Source organism: Pezoporus flaviventris, unplaced genomic scaffold (assembly GCF_033815535.1).
Source record: "Pezoporus flaviventris isolate CSIRO_AGI_PZ_B2104156 unplaced genomic scaffold, CSIRO_AGI_Pfla_v1 ptg000006l, whole genome shotgun sequence".
NCBI lineage: Eukaryota > Metazoa > Chordata > Aves > Psittaciformes > Psittacidae > Pezoporus > Pezoporus flaviventris.
The window spans coordinates 19,103,195-19,119,801 of record NW_026892554.1 but is presented as its reverse complement, the minus strand read 5'-3'; the positions used below and the strand labels follow the sequence as shown (position 1 = coordinate 19,119,801).

Below are 16,607 nucleotides of genomic sequence, written 5' to 3'. Positions count from 1 at the left end.
AGAAACTGTGGGCAAGTGCAATGTCACAGGAGGCTTGATTAACACGGGCAGTATCTGGCAGCTCTTTGGAGAGAAGTAAAACCACTTTGTGAGAGAGAAAATGAAGAGAGTTGTGTTTCTACCTTCCCTTCTTGTCAGAACTTCGGGTACCTGCAGAAAGATGGTTCTTATTTCTCTGGCATCTTTTGCATGTTTTACCAATGTACTGGCTTTCTCCATCCCATTAATTCAAAGGAAATCACTACTCATCTGCAAGTACTGCATATTCATTAGCCAAGTAGGCAACACTTGCAGTGCTGAAGAGCTTTCCACTTCTCAGCACTCTTTGAATGCTACAGTGCTGGAAAGCAAAGCAGGCTTCAGGTTCACAGGAGCATTACACAAGTTCAGGATATGCTTTGGAAACAAATGCTCTTGCCTCATTCAGCCTGCAGGGGTATGCACACAGGCAACGGCTGCTCAGGGGGGCATTTTGGGTAGAGCGAAGGCAGCAAAGACACTGGTGAAAAATCACGGCATTTTATGGATCTCAACCCATCAGACCTTTGTCCAAAGCATACCACCTCCATCAGGTCTGCCTCTGCACTAAACGTCCCTGCTTTTGTAAGACAGTGAATTGTTTGGCACCATGGGAGGCAACAGCTTGGATTCTTTCAGTGTTTTAGCACATATTCTGCATATTTGCTCCCTTAGAAACATCAGCAATTGTTCTCTGCTCTTTCTTCAGAGTGGAAATGCAAACCAAGGGTGAGCACCTGAGTGAGCCTTCCGAAAGTCTGTACACAGCAAAACTTTTCCAGATAAACGATGTGCGTGTTTAGTACTGCAAACACTCTGAAATGTCACAGTGCGGTTGTTTCAGTTCAGGCTGGGGCAGCCTGGACAAGAGAAGGCTCCTGAAGGGGAGACCTCAGAGCAGCTCCAGTACCTGAAGGGGCTGCAGGAAGCCTGGAGAGGGGCTTGGGACAAGGGCCTGTAGGGACAGGCCAAGGGGAATGGCTTGAACCTGCCAGAGGGGAGACTGAGATGAGCTCTTAGGCAGAAGCTCTTCCCTGGGAGGGTGCTGAGGTGCTGGCACAGGGTGCCCAGAGAAGCTGTGGCTGCCCCATCCCTGGCAGTGTTCAAGGCCAGGTTGGACACAGGGGCTTGGAGCAAGCTGCTCTAGTGGAAGGTGTCTCTGCCTGTGGCAGGGGTTGGAGCTGGCTGAGCATTAAGGTCCCTTCCAACCCAAACCATTCTGGGGTTCTGTGATCTCAGAATCCCCTTCTGAGAAATGAGACTTTACTCGATTAGACTGCAGCTTCTACCTGTGGAAGTTCTATGGTCATGGTTCAGGATATGGTCAGCTCGAACAGCCCAAAATAGCCAGTCCGAAAAAAAACCAACCCAAAAGATCAAATTCAGAACTGAAACCGTAGCTTTGAATTATGGGAATTAAAAAAGAGAGTCGGTGACAGTTAGGTGACACATTGTCAATACACTGAGGTCTGAGGTGAAGAGGCAGCCTCCTTCAGCACATTGTACTGACGTTGTCTGTCCTGTTCCATCTGATCTCGCTTTGTAAACAGCACCTGCAGAGTATTCCCAATTCAAATATTAAATCTGGTTAAAGCACTTGAAGCGCATCCAGCTCCAACCCCTGCCACGGGCAGGGACCCCTTCCACTAGAGCAGCTTGCTCCAAGCCCCTGTGTCCAACCTGGCCTTGAACACTGCCAGGGATGGGGCAGCCACAGCTTCTCTGGGCACCCTGTGCCAGCGCCTCAGCACCCTCACAGGGAAGAGCTTCTGCCTAAGAGCCCATCTCAGTCCCCCCTCAGGCAGGTTAAAGCACCATCTCCATCTAGTAACCACTAGGATTTCTCATGGAGACTGAGCATTCTTGTTGGCAAGATAACCTCATTCTCTTCCTCAAAATGAGTTATCCCCAATTCAGTCCCCAGCTCTGTGGGACTATGCATTAGGATGATTCTTCGACTATATCTAAGTGAGAGAGACTGTCAGAGGAACAAACGCTAGCTAAACTCAATGAAGAGAACAGAATCCCTCTGCTTTTTCCAAAATCCTCCCGTTTATAAAAGCAGGGATCTAGCAAAATTTGATTTCTACCCAAACATTGCATGTAAAACTGTCAGGTGCAGAGGACAGAGGCAGGCTAACAGGGCAGCGAGCAGCTGAAGTATTGGTGTTAGGGAGCTCAGATTTGCAGTTTTCCAGATCATACATTAAGTACAGGAACACATCCTACCAAAAGCACAGCTTGTCCCAAGGGAAACAGTGCGTGACAGAACAAGCAAAACTGCAGCACTGGTACAAACAGACCCCGCTTAGAGGTGCACAACAGAAGAGGCAACAGTCACAAGTTCCAGCAAGGGAAACTCTGACGGAGGTGAGAATTCTCAGTGGTGGTTGTTAAGCAGTGAAATGGGCCCCGAGAGATGATGGAGATAGTGAGAGCCTATGAAGGTCCTGGGCAATGCAAACAGTCTTTGAAGTTGGCCCCACTTGGAGCAGGAGATTAAAGCAGGGACCTGTCTTGCACAGATCAGGAGGCACAAATAATCCTGTTTGAAGTGATCCTACCTAAAGAATTTGGCAACATGTGCTCATTTTTCAGTGTATTGCAAGTTCCTTTGGGTATGCAGCATCGCCAACTACAAGCTGCCCTTTCCTCTGCCTTGAAAAAGTGGAGCTTGCTAGAAGTGACAAGAAAAACATCTCAGGTGAACACTGATCTCAACGCTGGTTTTAAGTTAGCAGTTGTTCTTGTTGTAACGTGCATATTACATGTATATATGTAAATACACCTTCTCTATGCAAAGGGTAGTGCCCCATGTGAAGTGCTCTGTGCCATTCTCACAAGAAGAAAAGGCACATTAAAGGGTAATTCCACAACAGATTGGTACTTAAAGCACAATCCTTTGTGCTGCATAAATGCTGCTCACACTGATGGGTACCAAGGTCTCTGAATGGAGGCGTAAGGCAATACTTGATCATAGAGAACGTTATTTTAGCAGCCCCACTGATCTCTCACGGCAAAAAGGAAGAAGTTGAAAAAACAATCCACAAGGAATTCACTATAAATATAGAAACAGGTGAAAATACAGCCAGCAACAGACCTTCCTTTTGATAGTAAGGACAGTGGGAAACCAAGCCTGAGCGGTGTTAAACCTCAGGCACACGCACTTACCCGGCTTGAGTGGGATTCAGCTGATGGCTATTTCTGGCATTTCAGGTTTGCAAAAACCCACAAATGCTAAAAATGCTTTTCCCAGTTTTTCTATTCCTGTTTCTCGCTATTGAGGTAGGAGGATGGAGCAAAATATCCCAGTCTGTGTTTTCTCAAAGAGGTGGAGGATTACAGTGCGAAGTGGGACTAACCAGTGAGTTTGTCTGAACTGTGTGAACTAATCACAGAACCACAGATCTCAAGGTCCTTTCCAACCCAAACCATTCTGACTCTGAGCTCTGGACCATACACATGCTGTGCTGCTCCGTATTTTACTTGTCCTGCTGTACCTCTTCTCCTTCTTGGTTTACACACATCACCGCTCTCCAGTGAATGACCTGGAGTCGAGTCCAAGCCCAGGGCAGTAGCACCTACCCAAAGGCTTCATTTCCTTATTTTAATTACCTTGCTTAAGATCAGATCCCACTATCACTATGGCAATAGTTGTGATACAATAAAATATTCCCAGGAATTGCGATAAACAAATCTGAGTAGGAAAAGAAACCCCAACTGCTAAAACTGAAAAAGCCTCTTAAATTTCTATCACTGTGATATCTAAAAGAATACAGCAAAAGCCTATGGAGTTTTGTTTTGAGTCAAAACTGCCAGCCTTGTAACGGTGAGACTTCAACGCCTACGTCAAAAGGGATTTCCTGCTTGTTCCGAGAATAATGAAGAGCTGGTATACTGGGAAAAAAGCAAGGCAGAACTAGTTACTTTTACTCACTAAAAAGCGAGTTGGGAGGAAGGATAACATTAGTCAAGAGGAACGCTGCAGGAGCATTACAGGAATTAGTTATCTAGGAATTAAAACCGCCTAATGTGCCCCGTGCAAGCTGTGCTGTGAGGCTCCGTCTGTGTTTAGAACACTCAGCTCATTGCTGTCACCACCTAGGAGATAAAAAGCAAATCTCTGTTCTTTCCTAAATTGAAGCTGTCGTGCCATTAACCTTTCAGACTCTTTCAGTAATCACGTAATGGGACAGTACTCACTTTTATGAATGGTAATTGTGGAGCTTTCAACTGATAGGGTACTGCTAGAAATACGCCATGCCTTGATGCTTTCAAGTGCCATATATCGCAAATTAAAACAAAGGCAATTGCTTTTGCAAACTTGTCCAGAAAATGCTAAATGCACGCGTTGCTTGTTCCGAATCTTCTTTAGCAGCTGGAGGAGATGACGTGTCTCTGGTTTATAGAAGCTCAGAATGTTGCCACTGTATACTACAGACGTTGTTCACGTTTTAGGAGTTGCTTTGGGTGACCCACAGGAAGTAATAAATGGACAAACCACAGACAGACAGAATATTTGAAGTTTTAATCCAACAAACAAAGAGGATTTTAACACTGTAAAATACCATTGTATTGCTAAGGCTGTAAATTGTACATCAAAACCAATTAATGTCTATAGATGTAAAAATAGCAAGTTTTATGATACAATAAAACACAGTATAGAAACCATTGAAAATTAAGTAGAAACCTCTTAAAACAATTGAGGCATTAATCTAAGTGTTTCTCCAAAGGTATTAAGTAAAACACAGTTAATACTGACTCTAAAGATCCCCCCATCTTCCCCACTCCCCGCCCCAACTAAATTGGTTAGAAATCATAGTAGTCACTCAGTTACTGGTTTGCATTCTCTCAGAATCATTTAGAGTCTCCATTTCTCTCCAGTACAGTAGAACAACTCTTCACAACACAGGACTACCCCGAAGTAACTTATTTCCCAGTGCTGTATAATTCTGCAAGTAAGTATTTCAGATGGATGCTGAAGGCTAGAACAGGCCCAAGGAAGTCTGCAGGAGGGCAATTAAATTGTGAATGCAAATTATTTACACAAACATTAGTGTACTGTAATTACAGCATCAAGCTTGCAACAGAGCTGATGGGTGCTTTTAACAAAAGCTCCAAATGAAAGAAAGGGAAGAAAAACAGATTACAAAATAAATACCCTAAAGTTCTTCGTGGTAGAAACGTTCATCATGAAGCTGCCTGCCATAATCCGTTGCTTCGCTGTTAAGAAACAAATCCTGGTTCTTGAGGATTTCTGCTTCAGAAAGCTTTTTATCATCATTCAAATCCATTTCTTCAATAAGGTGAAGAGCCTTTAAAATAAATGGAATACCATGTGCACAGTTAATAGAGGTGAGCACTTACAAATAATGCTTCTGGAATGGCTTTGTCCAAGTCCTGCCGCACCACCATTACTAGTACCAAGCTAGACATGGGTTCGCATGCAGAACAGAGCCTTTCTTTCCTCCATTTGTTTCCCTTTGCCTCTTTGATTTGAGGTTAAGCTGTTGGCACACTTACTTTCAGCTCTGGAGGTGTCTGCTTTGCTGAGCCATCTTTTCCTTCCTGAACCCATGGAGCCCCACTTTCCCGTCACATGTGCACACAAGAGATCTGCAGCTGGATATTCCCTATTTATCATTTGCAAAAAAAGTGCCCCACAGCTATAATTCATGATGGAAATTTAACAGGGAAGTAGTTGATGGTGACCTTCAACCGTGGACAAGCTAAGCCAACTACGCACAGGGACTCCAGCTTTGGGTAGCAAAAAAAGGGGGGAGTTTAGCAGTCAAAAAAACCCCAATTCCAGAATAATTTACTTGTAGCTTACTGACAAGCATTACATAGCTCAAAGCTAACAAGCCAGGACAGCAGCTTTTGCGCCTATTATTTCTGAGAAATAGAGGAGTCCTAGCATTACATGGGATTAATTGTATTTGCCAGACATTTATGAATATGAGGATTTAGAGAATCCTTCCGTTCCTACATTTTCTGATTGGTTTGGCTCAATGGAAGTGCTTAGTGACTTTTTTAAAACATTAAATATTACTTACATTTAAGCTGACTACATGGCCAAAAAGCACTGAGGAAAATAACAGGGACTAACGTCAGCCAAGCAGATTCTAAAAGCACTCTGCATGGTGAAAGCTAAAAGATTATTAAGACAAACATCTTGGTAAACACATATCCACTCCTGCAAATGGAATGTACAATCATTTTTCTATTTTTATGTTATTTAGCTACCAGGTTTCTCAAATCATTCTGAAATGCCAAAATGGCACTGCAATATTCAGCTTATGATTTAAATCAGTGCTGCCTTCTCTTTGTGATAGGTGACTTCACTCAGCCCTTACATTAACTGAAGAGAGAGGGAAAAAGGCACATTATAGAAACAAATAAAACGATGACTTCTTGCAGAACCAGGCTATTCCTACAGCACAGCCTTGCTGTAAGCTGGCATCTGAATGAATAGGGAAGAACTGATGAAAAGCCCCCCAAAATAACCAAGCAAACTAACACAGGCACGACCAGACTCGACACCGGACAGAATTCATGTCGGTTCTAACAGTATTGTTTCTGTGACATCAGAACCAAGCAGCCTCAAGAGTGAGATGTTAAAAAAAGCAAAGGCTTAAGATCCACATTAACAAAACCACCACCAGAGCACTCTAACAGCTTAACCTCCTCCAAAGTCAGGCACGGGAGAGCCCGCGCCGCTGGCTCACCACACAGCTTTTTCTGTCACCAAGAGCAGAGGCAGGAAGAGCTGGGACCTCAACAATGACATGCTCCAACACAGCACATGGGCTGTGCTGTGTGACATCAAGTGTCTCCTGCCTCTAGCAGGCATGGGAAGACCGACTGTTCCTGCCATTCTATCACCAAAATCCTCCAGTGCAAAGGAGAGAGATTCAAATTCAGCTTAAAAGTTATTAGGGGAAAGGCAGAAATCCTCTCCACTGCAGTTGGTGACTGTAAAGTCTGCTCATTCAAATAGATTGTTCTGGAACACTCAGTGCTTCTACTGCCTGCTATGACAAAATAAAGACAGCTAAAATGAGAATCCACTTCAACCTATTATGGCATTCTACCCCTGATTAAACCATTTTAATCTTCCTCATCAAAGTTTGCATCACAGCATCTTGAATCACAGAATACTTCCATTTTCTTGTACTTATGAAACACAAGGTTTTAGTTCTACAAATTACGGTGATTTATCCAGTTAGAAGAATCACAATCAATTTTTGTTCTCAAAATGATGCTGTCAGTAGGCAACAGCCGCTTTTAGTTGTGTATCTCATTAGATTTACCTACAATTACAACAGAATAACAGACTAAAATACCATACCCTTAAGTCAAACCAGATAAGCTATTTAAACAGGTAGAAAAGTACTTTGTTAATTTACACACATGTAATTAATAGGAACTTCAGATTTGCCTAAAGCAGGTAAAGGACCTGCATTCTTTGCCAGACTGAAAGAAGGTTAAAAATATAGACAAAGATGTGCCTAAGCATTCTTCTTCAACTACTAAGACATAATGAATCCAAATGCATCTATCATTTTGTGGTGATACATTCATCATTCTATCGCATTAATTAAAATCTAAACAGCAGTTAAAACACATACCTCCTCTTGGGCAATACCCTGATTATTGGGTACTATCCAAGACAACAGCTCTTGAGGGTCGAGTTTTCCATCATTATCCTTGTCGTAGTCATTCACAAACCGATCCTTCTCCACAAGTATCCATTCTGGATCTTCCCTTGCAGCTAGTAAGACACATTTGTCAAGTTCAAAGCCGGTCCTTACCTCAAAGCAGATGTTTTCACTTTTTCTCATATTCAGTTTTCTCAAATTCAGTTAATCTCATAAAACACAAAAGTGATTTCGGGGAATAAAGCCAAGCCTTACCGACCAGTCCCGAGAGATTAAATAAATGCAGCTGTCTACAGATGAAAAAATTCCTTGTGTACAATAGAACAGAATGTAAAGCTAAGGCAATATTAACATTGTAAATTTACAATTGAACTGAGAGGATATTAAAGTCAAGGTTTACCATAAACTGAACTGTTTATCTTAATATCTCCACATTTACCCAGATTGGTAATGGAGAAAGCATACTTTATATTGAGTGTGCTGCCAGGGAGATGGTTTCCTACTTATTGTGACAGCTGACACATCAGTAGGAAGAAGTTCAAGTGGATGACAGAGCTATCTTATATATGCAGTATTTACCCTGAGTTAAGATTACTCTCTCTCATGAGCATGCAGCAATTGTGTTGCAGATGCCATGTTGAGAGCATCACACAGCAGCAATGTGAGCAGTACCACAGGCCGCAGACATTGGTCATCTGGGCTCATAACAGATGGAGGAAAGTAGGAAAAAGCTTTAAATCAACAAGTGTCCCAGGAAGCTGGTGGGCAGTGTTTGGCAGGATTTTGTGGCATTATGAAATTCTAAGGCCATATGAAGTTTTTAATAACATTCTACTGCCTGTTCCCCTGCTTTAACATCAAGGGAAGTCCATCTGTGACAGGTAACAGAGGAGGGAAAGCTCTTGATTAGCTCAGGCTCAAGCCTGAGGCTTTCAGATTAGCTTACTGGCTCATTTTTGTTTGTTTTCTAAAATACCTGGAATGTACCCAAAGCAATTTCATTCACTGTTCATTATTCGTAGACTTGGTTCATACTTACCCTATGCACTGGTATTGCATCCTGCACCTCACCAGCAATCTTAAACTTGTCTCTAACTCCTTGAGAAATTTATAAGCAATTCATCAATCTGATAACCATTGCAGACAAGCAAGAACAGGAATTAAGACTCCCTAAACCTTATAAAAGTCCAAAGTAGTTGGCATCACAAGCAGGTAAATAACAGTTCAACTATAATTAGGTTTCTGTTATAAAAGCACAAGAAGAGTGAAGTCTCTCTCCTTCCTTTCTAACATCTAGTTTTGCAAGTAGATTATCCCTTAATGTCACAATTCACCACACGCTGTTGCCCAAAGCCACAAGACAGTTATGAAACCAGACCCATCATGTAGTTTGTTAAGTCATTTTAAAGTGCACTGCAGGAACACTGTCTGCAGGAGAGATGGCTGTTTGGAGAAGAGTTCAAGTAGTTTCTACAGTTATAGCCGATTCTGAACTCTTGCTAAAATGTGTTAATGACAAAGCTGTCACCTTCTCTCTTACTGCAAGGGCCCTAGCAACGATTTCACTCCTTCCCAACAACTTGAAACGCTTTTTTCAAGTCTGAGCAGGAAAAAGGATAAAAGATCTCTGTACTTGCATCACACATCTATTGTTTTTTACTGGCTCTGGCAAATAAAGACAGTTACAAAAGGTGAAATTCCAGGGTTCACTGGAGTGAATAAAAACTGCCTATTCCCCTGTTTCTCCATATCCTCATGTGGCTTAAACATTTTTCCCAATTAGGATGTTAGTCCACCCCTAGGAACTAGCACTCCATAGGACCAAGCAGACTTTCCACATGCCTAAAGCTACTGGTCTTTTTGGAACTGGAGGAGTTATTTGCCCTATCTTGTAGCAAATCAAATACGGCATAGAAAATAATATATCTATTAGCAGTATAGGTAAAGGACTGATTAACACCAGATAAGTGTCCTTTTTCTTGCTAAAGAAGGAATAGATCAAGTTTAAGGAAGGGCAAGAGTGAGGGAAACAAGTGAAAGCAGACGGGCTTTTGGTATCTGGTCCAGTGACTGGGCTCTTTACACTTCCCCTCCACCTCTCTTAAAACATAGCTTCAGTCCTCCTAAAGCAGGGCTCACAGCTGCCTTCTTAAGCTGATAAAGACCAGGGAAGTTTAACCTTTCATTCCTGCTGGCTGGTTTCAGTTCAGTTACCAAAACCATGCCTTACTTCAGCTGCATACCTAGTGCTGAGGAATGGGCTTTCAGTTACACGAAGTAACTTGCAAGGAAAAGAGTGGAATGGGCTATATGCAAACTACTGCTCAGCACATACAGGGCAGAGTGAAATAATGAGCCACTGTGCCCAGTATCAGGAAACTGAATTATTCTAAAAGACAGGATAATGTTACTCAGAATCTGTAGGTGGAGACATAAAGAGCTGAAAATAAAGGTGCATGCAATTTATCCCATTCCAAAACCTTCTGTTAGCTCCTTCTTTCCTGCCCGCCCCCTACCCCCCTCCCCACCCCCCCTTTTCCTTACTTGGGTCTCTTCTGTAATCACCAAGGAATTCTTCCAGGCTAACAAATCCATCACCATCTTTATCATGTTCTTCTAAAGCCTCCTGAATGACAAAGTCCTTTTGCATACACAGGAAAAGCAAAATAATCAATTTGTGAAAAAGAAGCAACTTGTAATCAAGAGAAACAGCAATAAATGACTTCAGAGCAGAGAGGTGTTCTTTAAAGGAATGACTCCCTCATGGCAAATCTGCTTCTCTGTTTTCCACAGACTAGTCCAGTAAGTGGTTCCTGTGCATCAAGGCAGATGTGTTCTTAAGAGTTTGGGCTGCCAGGTTTTATGGAAACCAGATCTGGAAGGTGTCCACAGAGCTGGAATCCTGCAGCATAATTCAGAACTACACAAACAGCTGAGAAACATGGATTTGTGCAAAGCTGTGTCCTCTCATTCCACCTTTCATGTGATGTATTCACTAATTTGCAGTTTTCCTTTGCAAAGAAATCTTTCCTGTGAATCTCCCTAGCTTGAACTGAACTCTGAACTAGGCATGAAACTGAAGGCACCACACATTAGCTGAGTGTTGATTTGGTCTGTAAAAGCCATACACGTAACTGCTCAAAAACACACTTCCTGGAGTATTGGGACTGAGCACATGCACTAAAGAGATGTTGCATCTAAAGATGCAGGCTGATAAAGATACTCCCCTGCATCTTACCGTCATATACTCCACTTCTTCAGGATGTTCAAAAGCAACAAATTCATCCACATTTAGATCAGGAACATTGTCTCTATTAGCCTTCTCAAAACGCTTTTTCTCCTTTAAATGAAGCTTAGAAAATAGATTTAGTTAGAGTACTTAATGAAAAGGAAAAACAACATCATAATAGCCGGCTGTGAGCTCATTAGAATATTAATTGTTTCACATCATCTACTCGTGTTCTACTGATGCTGTATTTTCACTAAAAGGAGCTCATCCAGAGCAACAAGAAGAGCATTATTAACTGAAGTAGTTTTATTCTAAGAACTGCATAAAAACTTCCTTTATTCCAATTTAAGGAGACATTTAAAACACACTCTCAGTCAGGACTTCGAAAACACAAAAGGGAGATAATGAAAAGACCAACCCTTGTCTTTATATCTGCTTCCTCTTCTAAAAGTCACCAATTCCCAAACTGGACTAGTGGAGTACAATGATTACCATTAATGGTAGCCACTGCAAATTCCAGAATTTACATTTTAAAGGACACTTAACCTTCTGGATCTATATCTCATGGGCTGTCTGTAGTTCTAAGAAGGTGCTGAAATACCATATATGTAAAATGTCTTTTCTGAAGTCATTTTAAGTGCTGAAGCATCAGACTGCTTCCTTTAACACAAGACTCTTGTCATTACATCTCAAAGTATTTCAAAGCAAAGTCACTTCTCTAACCTGTTCTAATTACAGGTATCAGCACACTCTTCAAAACTAAATAATATCCACAAACAACCATCTGAAATTGTACTTCCTAGTTTATACCTTGTTTAATAGACACTTCTCTCAAAATCAGGCTAACCTGAGTAATACAGAGCATAAGATGTAAGGAATAAAGTATAACTGTAACACCTGAACTATTCTACAAAAGAACTAAATGTACTCCTCAACAAAAGCTGTCCTTAGCTGGGGTTTATAAAGGAAGGCAATTCAGACAGACAGACCACAGGAACTACTGAACTGCAGCGTAAACTTTAGCTATTGATGGAAAAAGTGTGGTTTTCAGTGGGCTTTTCTGAGCAGTGATGGACAAGGCTGCCACCTTCTGGTAAATTTATATGTCTACTTGATGCCAATGCTAAATCAATACCGTGCTCTGTAACCTTTACGTTTTGCTTACAGCAGGATCTTTCCAACTGTAAGGAAAAGGCTGAAGGTGGCTGACACACGATGCTTGTACAAATCTGCCAGTTTTGGTCTTTACAATATATGTTGAAGAAATCAGCAAGCACGAAAACCTAGAAAGCAGTCACAGTGTAAGAGTAGGAGCTCTAGCTCAGCACAGACATCACTGCAGCATCTCAAACATGGGATCAATATTTTGACTGCTAGTTCCACCTGAAGTCTTGTTTTATTTATAAGCTATGTAATTATTCAGTGAAGTGACCTCCAAAGCTTTACAGTTTGTTTCCTCCCTGTCCATTGTACATTTTAGTTTCACTGCTGCCAACATCCTATATTATCTCCTATACTAAAAACAAAGTAATCTTTACAGGGAAAAAACAAACAAGTAAACAAAACCAAACCCCTAACAAACCAAAAACTCTAAAACCAAACCAAAATTCAGGCCAGAATAGCCTAAAACTCGCTTATTCCCTTTCTGGGAAATATTTAGGTATGCCTATAAATGTGTAACTTGAAAGGAAACAAGTTTTGCTGTGTGGTGATTCTTGGTGAACCTTTCCTCCCTGCCTCTCTGTTTCCACTTTTAAGCATCTGCTCTCGCAAATGAGATTAATCCATATACATCCAGTTTTATTGATCGGTTTGGAGTCAATGTCCGAATATCGATGTCTGAATTGCTATTGCTTTCTCTGTGGGTCTCTAATGGACAGAAAGCGTTGAAGCAGACAACACTGATACCCTACACTGGGTGCTTGAGAAATACCTGGAAAAGGGGGTAGAACAGTGCAATAAAGGGGGGTAAGGAATACAAGGGTTCATTTACCTCCAACACCAGTGGTACTGGCCCCCGCTGAAGGCAGGACACAGGTTAGGCTACACACCCAGCCTACCAGGTTGCCATCTTGCTTTAAGAAGATGGCTGGAGGCTGTGCTCTGTGATAAGACTGTCAATAGACTTACACTCCATTCAGCTAGCAAAATATACTCCAGAGGTACGATTTCATTCTATCTTCATTTTGTTGGTAGCAGCTTTAATACTCCATTACTCTCCTTTAATTACTCCCCTATCTCAGATGGATGAAAGTGTTAAAACAATGTGCCAGCTGCCACGGTTTCTCTACCCATCTTGTTCCATCACCATAAACAAACATCGCTGCCTTTTACCAGCAGCTTATAGAAACTGATGCTGAAACATTTTACCTGTCGAAATGATTCTTCCTCCTGATCCTCCAGGACAGAGTTCTCATCAAAATCAATTTCACGATCATACATTTGCATATTATACTCCTTCCAAGACAGTAATCCATCACCATCTTTGTCATAGTCATTGAAGTGTTGCTTGGCTTCTTGTGTAACATAATGTTTAAAAGACTGCTGTATCCAGGAGCTCAGCTCATCTGTGAAAATCATTAAAAAATACTAAAATGTAAAAAATCAGGATCATCTGCACTATAAAAACTGCAAAAGACACCACAGGTCTGCTCAGTCTGGAACAGACTCTGCAAATCAGATGTCAGCATATAGGGAAGAGGTTATTTAAAGCAAAACAATCTGTTTATGCTATGGCTTTCTTTTCCAAGTTAACTGAATGAGAGAATAGATCACAGCTTCAGTTTTACTTTAGTAGTACTATTTCCCCATTGATACCCTTAGGCTAGAGTTACACGGTGGCTTTAATACAGCCTTTATAGGTGCTGCCAGGAAAAGCGTGATACAACTGGGGAATGGCAGGAAAAAATGATTACAGGTAGTGTTCATAGAGCTGCAAAGCAGAGTGCATCACTGAAAACTTCTCTTAGTTCTCAGCTGAGAAAGTGCCCCTGTTGAGCTCACTGGGACCTGGACAAGGGAAGCAGCAGCCTGCCCCTTTTGGTGACTGCTGACAGAAATGTCAGCTTGCAGTGATGCTGTGGCCATGCCTTTCAAATCCAAAGCCAATCAACACTGTCACTCCTTTCAGCTTTTAATTATTCTTTTGTCTTCAGAGCTTTATGGAAATGATGCTGAATATGGTTTAAACACACAGCTCTAAACATAACTTGGTACCCCAAGAAATCATTGTTCCCATCAGTCTTGGGTTTCCTCTGAAAACTCCACCAACTGCCATAAAACTAGATTCACTGCTGTGGCCTTCGTTACCCAAAATAAAATATTGACAGATATTTTCCCTTAAGGCAAAATCAGGCCTTATGTATTTTGGCAATGCTTTTAAGCTACTTATTTTCATAGAAATGTGGTGAAAATAAAGCTTGATATACAGATGAATTCACAAAACACATTAAAGTTGCTTCCTTTAAAGAAGATGGGGAGAACATTGTCCCTCATGTACCTGGAAGGGGTAGACAACTTCCTCTGCATTGCAAGGTTGCATTAGCAATTAGCAATTGCTGCATTAGCATACAGCTAACTCAACTCAACTGCTATCCTGCTCTGAAGAGCCCTGATGACTACTAGAGTACCCCCCCCCAATTCTACTTAAGAAAAATCTTATAGCAATTTTTAGATACCAAAATCTCTTATTGTCCTTCTTGACAGAAGCGTGAAAGTTTCCATACAACTTTACCAGGTTTATTTAAATGTCTTTGAAAAGCAGCAAGAGATTTTTAAAAATACACTCTGCATACTGAATTTCTATTAGCAAAGGAACCAGTTTTGTAACAGAATCTGTGAATTGATTGAGCGTGCAGAGGCGTGCATGCCAGGGCCTGTGCTGAAGCTTGTGCACAAAACCAGCACTGCCTCACAAGAACCTGCAACACGGCTTAAAGATGGACAACATCTAATTTAGAGCATGGTTTTATTCCCAGCATTTAAGGCAAGAGGCACAGCCATCCGAACATGTCATGTCCAGTGCCATTAACCCGAAACACCACTAATGAGAAATTCTCAAGGCATGTTTTACAATACACTGAGAAACAAATGAGCCGAAAAAGCTTCAATACTATAAACTCCTTAGTGTAAAAATGCGTTTCACTGCAAGTTTTCTTTTGGGAAGTGAGGGGAAGGCAAGCTTCCATTGGACTGAGAACAAGATGAGCATGGAGGATGGGTGGAATTCCTACACTTTAAATAGACCTCTTCCCTTACAGCCTTCCCATTGTGAACTGCCTGTTGCTTGTTACAGGGATAAGCTAGCCCACTGAAGTTACGTACTGCCTCACCTCTACCCAGTCAGAGGCTGCAACACTGAAGTAAGAGTGCCGTTGATCAGTTTCAGCATATGAAGTGAAAGACATCAAGAGATGTAGCTGATCTTGTCTTTAAAACCGTATTTTATCCTCTCACCTAGAAAGCTTCCTGCATGTTTAATATCATGTTCATGAAAGATCACTGTTCCAGCGTTTGAACAAGGATTCTACTTGTTCTGTGTGTGTGCACTTGAGAGACTCTGGATTTTTGTCAAAGTCACAGCAAAACACCAAAAATCCATTTTCATAGTGAGTTTTTAAATAAAAAGTGTCAGAACGATGTACTGAAAGGAAGGGCCAGAGTTACTGTGCAGTTCAGGGGTCTGACTGATAAAAACCTGTCTGGGAAGAGACACTTGACACTACACTGTGATGGAATGAATATACGATCCCTCAGTGTCACCAGGTACTGAAACGCATGTACAAATTTCAAACACAGAAATCCACGCGATTCAAAGTGGCTTCAGATGCGCAAGGAGCAGGTACGAGCACAAAGCTGGCACTTTTAACTTGGTATTGCTCTCTGAGCCACACTAACCCAGTCCTGTGTGCTCTCCTGGGCTGCTTTCACCGCCTACGAGAGCAGTGCGAGGGACTGAGGCATCCTCTGTGCATGTATCTGTGCCTACATCCTCTGCCGGTGTTCCCACCGCACTGAGCTGGAGGGCTGTTGGGTGTTTCACGGGGGTTCCCCACAGCACAGCTGTCACCGGCTGTGTCACGGGCACACCGTGTCTTTTCCTCCTGAGGGCACCGGGCCAGACACGGAGCGCGGACAAAGCCCGGTCCCGGCCCGGTTCAACCCCGCCATGTGCCGCCCGGGGCCGCCGTTACCCTTGCTGAGGAGGCCGTCCCCATCCGAGTCGATCTTCTTCACAATGGCCCTCAGCCGCCGCTGCTGCTCTTCCGGGCTGAGCCGCGCGTACTCGTCCGCCTCGTCCTGCGGCAGAGGAACCGCGCGTCACCGCGGGCCCTGCCCGCCCCAAGGCCCGCCCCAAGGCCTCCTGCGCCCGCTCCCGCCGCCCGCCCGCCCTCCCGCGGGCCGGGCCCCCACCTGTCCGCCGAGCAGCGCCTCCCGGTCGTAGTCGGCGCGGTGCTGTTCGTGCGCCGCGGCCAGGGCCGGAGCCAGGCCCAGCGCCAGCACCAGCACCACCGGCCGCAGCCGCATCTCGCTCGCCGAGCAGGGGACCCGCGGCGAGGGGCGGGGAGAGGGGCCGCGGAGGGCGGGCCCCGGGTGCCGCCTGAGCGACACGGAGCGGGAACGTGCCGCTCGGTGAGGAGCGGGGGGTCGTGCGCCCCTCGGTCCCAGCCTGGCGTGCTCTGTACCTCAGCGGGAGGTAC

General features: G+C 43.2%; 1 protein-coding gene across 2 annotated transcripts; it reads right to left on the bottom strand.

Annotated features, from left to right (window-relative positions):
• Positions 1-4,527: 4,527 nt before the first annotated feature.
• On the bottom strand, positions 4,528-16,551 carry RCN2 (reticulocalbin 2). Of its 2 annotated transcripts, none has more exons than XM_061447267.1 (7): positions 16,321-16,551; positions 16,101-16,206; positions 13,279-13,475; positions 10,918-11,031; positions 10,224-10,320; positions 7,650-7,792; positions 4,528-5,333 (listed from the first exon to the last, which is right to left on the bottom strand). In XM_061447267.1, the coding sequence occupies exons 1-7, from the start codon at positions 16,432-16,434 to the stop codon at positions 5,181-5,183; spliced, it is 924 nt and encodes a 307-aa protein (XP_061303251.1). In that variant the 5' UTR covers positions 16,435-16,551; the 3' UTR covers positions 4,528-5,180. The 2 variants fall into 2 exon arrangements, with proteins under 2 accessions (XP_061303251.1, XP_061303252.1); XM_061447268.1 differs by having other exon boundaries at positions 10,918-11,019; positions 16,321-16,549.
• Positions 16,552-16,607: the final 56 nt, after the last annotated feature.

Bases quoted from the DNA above. Each gene is read 5' to 3' on its own strand.
- RCN2 (XM_061447267.1), bottom strand. From the start codon at position 16,434: ATGCGGCTGCGGCCGGTGGTGCTGGTGCTGGCGCTGGGCCTGGCTCCG. The intron at 16,207-16,320 runs GTGGGGGCCCGG...CCTCTGCCGCAG, and splicing joins AGGCGCTGCTCGGCGGACAG to GACGAGGCGGACGAGTACGC. The intron at 7,793-10,223 runs GTAAGGAAAAGG...GTGTCTTACTAG, and splicing joins TGATTACAGAAGAGACCCAA to CTGCAAGGGAAGATCCAGAA.